This window comes from Arachis duranensis, chromosome 3 (genome assembly GCF_000817695.3).
Source record: "Arachis duranensis cultivar V14167 chromosome 3, aradu.V14167.gnm2.J7QH, whole genome shotgun sequence".
NCBI classification, from domain to species: Eukaryota; Viridiplantae; Streptophyta; class Magnoliopsida; order Fabales; family Fabaceae; genus Arachis; species Arachis duranensis.
The window spans coordinates 118,145,754-118,151,008 of NC_029774.3; the positions used below are offsets into that span (position 1 = coordinate 118,145,754).

At 28.9% G+C, this 5,255-nt stretch overlaps 1 protein-coding gene across 1 annotated transcript; it reads right to left on the reverse strand.

Annotated features, from left to right (window-relative positions):
* Positions 1-1,343: 1,343 nt before the first annotated feature.
* Positions 1,344-2,784, reverse strand: LOC107480548 (branched-chain-amino-acid aminotransferase 6-like). Its single transcript, XM_016100703.3, has 5 exons — positions 2,404-2,784; positions 2,105-2,335; positions 1,763-1,975; positions 1,558-1,670; positions 1,344-1,458 (listed from the first exon to the last, which is right to left on the reverse strand). The coding sequence occupies exons 1-5, from the start codon at positions 2,782-2,784 to the stop codon at positions 1,344-1,346; spliced, it is 1,053 nt and encodes a 350-aa protein (XP_015956189.1).
* Positions 2,785-5,255: the final 2,471 nt, after the last annotated feature.

Sequence of the window (5,255 nt, forward strand, 5' to 3'; positions counted from 1 at the left end):
ATTCTTTTATTGTTGTTGTTACTATATTTTTTTATTTTCTTCCTCCTTTTCCTAATAATTTTGCAGTATTATGAATTTTTTCTTCTTCTTTATTTGATTTTTTTATTCTTGTTAACAAAGTAAAACCAGAAGAATAATAAGAAGATAAAACAAGAAGATGATGAATAAGAAAAAAAAATGAGATGATGATAATGATGAAGAAGAAGAAGAAATTTTGAGTTTGGTGCGTGTAGATTTAAATTTCGATGTGTTTTATATTTAATTTCGGTGCATTTTAGTCTTAATTTGTTTTAAATTGAATTTGTTTGTATGTCGTTATTATTAAAGAATTTCAATAACAATAACAATGATGATAATAATGATGATAGAGGAGGAGAAAAAAAAAAAGGAACAAATCGAAGAAATTTAAATGAGAAAAAAAGGGGGAGAGGAGAAGGTGGAGGTGGTGGTACGGTGGTACGGTGGTGGTGACGACGATAGCGGGAGAGAAAGATAGAGTAAATGGTCAAATTAGTCCTCGAAAGAGACAAATTTAAAATCTTTGAAAAACGAATTTGATTAAAAAAATTTTTGATGACTAATTTAAAAAAACGAGTGATCTTTGAGAGACAAATTTGATCATTTACCCGAAAAAGATGAAAAAAAAGAGGAGGAAAAGAAAGAGAAGAAGATGATAATGAAAAAGAAGGAGGAGGAGTTTTGAATTATCATTTAGTAATTTGGATGCATTTTAGATTTAATTTTGGTGCAATCTGAATTTAATTTCGATGTATTCTGATATGAACTTGTTTTGAAATGAATTTGTTTTTGTGTCGTTGTCATTAAAGAATTTTGGTGCATTTTGAATTTAACCTATTATACATATAAGAAGAACAAAATAATGATGACAATAGCAATACCGATGATGATAATAATAATGATGGAGGAAAAAGAAGATGATAGAAGAAATTCAAATATAAAAAAAAAAAAGAGAAGGAGATGGAAGTGGTGGCATGGTAGTGATGACAACGACAATAATAAAAGAGAAAAATGAGAAAAAATGAGGAAAATAAGAAAAAACAATATTAAAGGTGAGAAGAAAAAGAAAAACGAAAGTCTGATTTTAGTGATGTATTTAATCAAAAGACAGTTAAAAATAATAGCGTGTAAATATCAATTAATTAGGTTATACCAACCTAGTTAAACTTGATTGGATAATTAACTTAATTGTAGAGCATTATTTAAAAGAAAAAAAAAACAGATAATAACAATAATAATAATGAACAATTTGTGGAGTTTGTTTATCAACAAATTGCTGTATGCAATGTCGGAGCAATAACCAACAAAAAGGTCAACTACATAGCTCAATCAATCTTGACTACCCATCCCCTATTATCTTCTGTTAGACCATTTTGGATCCCTCTAATCGTTTCAAACAACTTCCTCGTCACTGTGTTCTCTCCTGTCTTGAATTCAACTCTGCACGCAAGCAAATTAACCAGTATCAATTAATTAACCAATTAATTTTTGTTACTAACTATATAATATGACGAAATTACAAATTTGAACAAGGATTACTTTTTATCCATGTAGGTTGCACTGCACACGTCAGAGATGCCAACAGCAGTTCCAGTGCAAAAGACCTCATCAGCTTCAAGAAATTCATCCACTGAAATTCTGATTTCTTCGGCCTACACAAATTTATGATTCATCACATCAATTAGAAGCATGTTTTAGGTCAATTTAATTTGAGTAATTTATAACTTGGGCAGCGTAACAGGACCTGGTAGCCCAATTCAAGAGCAAGTTGAAGGATAGATTTCCTTGTGACTCCGGGGAGAATTGTTCCAGCGGTGGGTGAAGTTGAAATCTTGTCACCCTTAACTATGAAAACATTACATGAAGAAACCTCCTCAACATACTTGTGTTCTACTGCGTCTAGAAACAGCACATCAGAGAATCCTTTGGCCTTTGCTTCCTTTACCACTTGGAATACCTATATAATTATATATGCGAAAATGTTTATTTAACATTCATTAATTCTAATAACAATTAATGAGTGTTAAATAAAGTAAGTTCTAGCTATCTCTATAATGTTACCACTATGTACATAAATTAAACTTACCGGTGAATAATTGCTTATATTTTTTATTCCGCCAGTTCCACCGGGGAAGGCGCGAGGAAGTGAATGATGAACCAACAAGCTTAAGGAAGTAGAGGTTCCCTTGTAGGCATTGGCAATTGGATTGGTGAATATTAAGAAAGTGGTTTGTGGTGCAGGTGCAATACCCATGACAGATCCACTTCCGAATAGCAATGGCCTAATGTAGAGTGTTCCTTTTCCATGAGGAGGCACCTGCATGCATGCATGCTCGTCAAATTGAAAAAAAAAAAAAGGGTAAACGTGTAAAGTCATATTCATACCCAGCGCATGTTGGCACGGACAACTTGTTTGACAGCATCAACATACTGGTCAACAGTTGGTGAGGCCATCAGAAGCCTCTCAGCTCCCATCTGCATGCGAATGGCATTCTCCTCCGGCCTGAATATCTGCACCTCACCGGTTGGTGTTCTGTATGCCTTCATCCCCTCGAACAATCCCTGTCCGTAATTCAAAACAGAGGAATGGGGATTGATTTCGATGGTTCCAAATGGTACGAGAGCTCCATCGGAAAAGGTGCCGTCTGGATTGGATTTCATCACGTACATGTAATCCGTTGGGATTACGGCATAGGATAGCTGCTCCCAATCCATCGTAGCATGCCTCTCTTCGCTCTCATCACCATTTGTGGCTAATGTTGCCATGCCTGCCAACCAAGGAGACCCAAGATAAACTGCGCTACAAGGTTGAATTCAATCTTGCTCCGAACTGGTGACTACAACAAAATGTACTTATATCTTTATCTTTAGGTCATGGGGAAGCCTAAAATAAGTCATGAATTTCACTCCGGATTCTGTGGATTCAAAAAACAGTAATTTGAAAATAACGGCATGCTTTATTTAGCTTGATTTTTGGGCCCAGCATCATATGCATTGTATTCGTCATTATTGGAATGAAATACACATACATTTTGTTAGCACATTGTTTCATCTATCACTTTGTACAGATAAACATAATTATAGATAAATGAACAATAAGCAACTAGGGTTTGGAGTAGAGGTTTGTTTACTTGTTTTGTAATACCTGGTCTACTATGGAGGGGAGGGCCTTAGGAGGGGAACTGTTATCCACTTAAACCTACGGGAGAGCCCAATTTAGGTAACCCAAAACTGAACTCACCAAACACAAGCATTGAGAACTTCGCATCAATTTAAAATTTTAATATTTTAAATAAACATATTCTTATTAAAATTTTTTAAATTTAAATAAACGTAATCATATTATTTTAAATAAGTATATTCTTTTAATTTGAAAATAATATGAATGTATTTAATTATCATCTAATTTCATCTTTTATTTCTATTTATTCTCAACATTTTAAATTATCATCTGATAATACCATTGAGTGGTATAAATGTATAATTTAATTTTTGAATTATATGTAATAACTTCAGTGACAATAGTTAAATATGCCTATTGATCTTTGACTGAGTTTTTGAGATATTAGTACATATATGTGTAAAGTTCACAATGTAATTATGTTGGATGTCTTATATTATGTATTTTGACTTTGGAATACTTCAAATTACATTATAATCATTGAATTATAAATATAGTGGCGGAATGATGTGCAATAATATTAATAGTGGTTGATTATAATAAGTCATGATAATTTTAATAGTTTTTTTTATCTTAATGCGAAATTATAGTATCCAGATTAAGTATATAAATAATTAACATATTAGTTTCAATAAATATCCTTGTAAAGTACTTTATTTTACACAATTACAATAACTAACTATAATTTTACACATATCATTGATTTATATAGTATCATATTTGTAAACTTATAGTTAGTTATAATTAGTTTCAAATATTCATATGAATACAATAATACGAATACATACAATTTTATAAATTATTAATTTAAATTATGTCTATTTAAATTTTAAATTACAAAATAATACAAATTTTATAATTTAAAATTCTAATTATTTAAATAAAATTAAATTGATTAAAAAATAAAAATATACTAACACAGTTTAAATCATATTAAAACATAAACAAGTTTGGTAAGTCCATAAATAAAACGTAAATAAGATGTGATGGGTAGATTTTGTGCAAACTTTATAAAAACACAATAAAAAAAATTAAATCCTAAAAAATAATATAATTTTTAGAATTATTTTTTTTATATTTTATAATAGAAATAAAAAATCTGATTAACATTGAATTGGTTTAATATATTAGATAATTTTATTTTTTTAATAATTTTTAATTATAATTTTGGTTAAAAAAAATTATATAACAAATAATTAACTACAATTTCTAAATTTAAATTAATCAATTTGTTTTTAAAATAAAATATGATAAAAAATTTAACTAAATCAAATAGATAGACCTTTCTTTCTCTTTGTCTCAGGTCGATAGCTCTTCTCAATTGAAAGATACCCTATATTGATAATACACATTCCAGTTGACCGAGCCTAATTCTAATTGTTTTGTTCCGAAGCAAAGATATCCACGGGGCGGTTTGTCCTATGTTCCTTTCATTACAGTATTTCTGAACAAGTTCCTGGATAACAAGCCTAAGAGTTTTCTTTTTGATGATAGTGACGATATTGATGATAGTGACGAGACTTTTTAATTAAATTATTTATATAAAATAAATCAATTTTTTTAAAATCAAATGATAATATGTATTATTCATCCAAAAATAACTTCATACGATAAATTTTCACCGTTATAAGAAAACCTAAAATAAGTCATAAATTTTACTCCAGATTCTGTGGATTCAAGAAACCGTAATTTGAAACTAACGGCATGCTTTATTTAGCTTGATTGATGGGCCAGCCATATGCATTATATTCGTCATTATTGGAATGAAATATACATACATTTTATTAGCACATTATTTCATCCAGAGACGAATCCAAAAATCTAGTTATAGAAGATCGAAAATTAAAATTTTGTATAATTAAATATAATGTCATATATTTAATAATAGGTATAATTATAATTAATTTTTTAATTAAAAATTAATAAATATTTATCAAATAAAAAAATTGTCTCAATCTTTATAATTTTTTCATAATTTTTTATGATTTTACATCTAATAAAATATAAAATTATTTATTTTAAAATATTTTGTTAATTAATTTCCTTTAATAAGTAT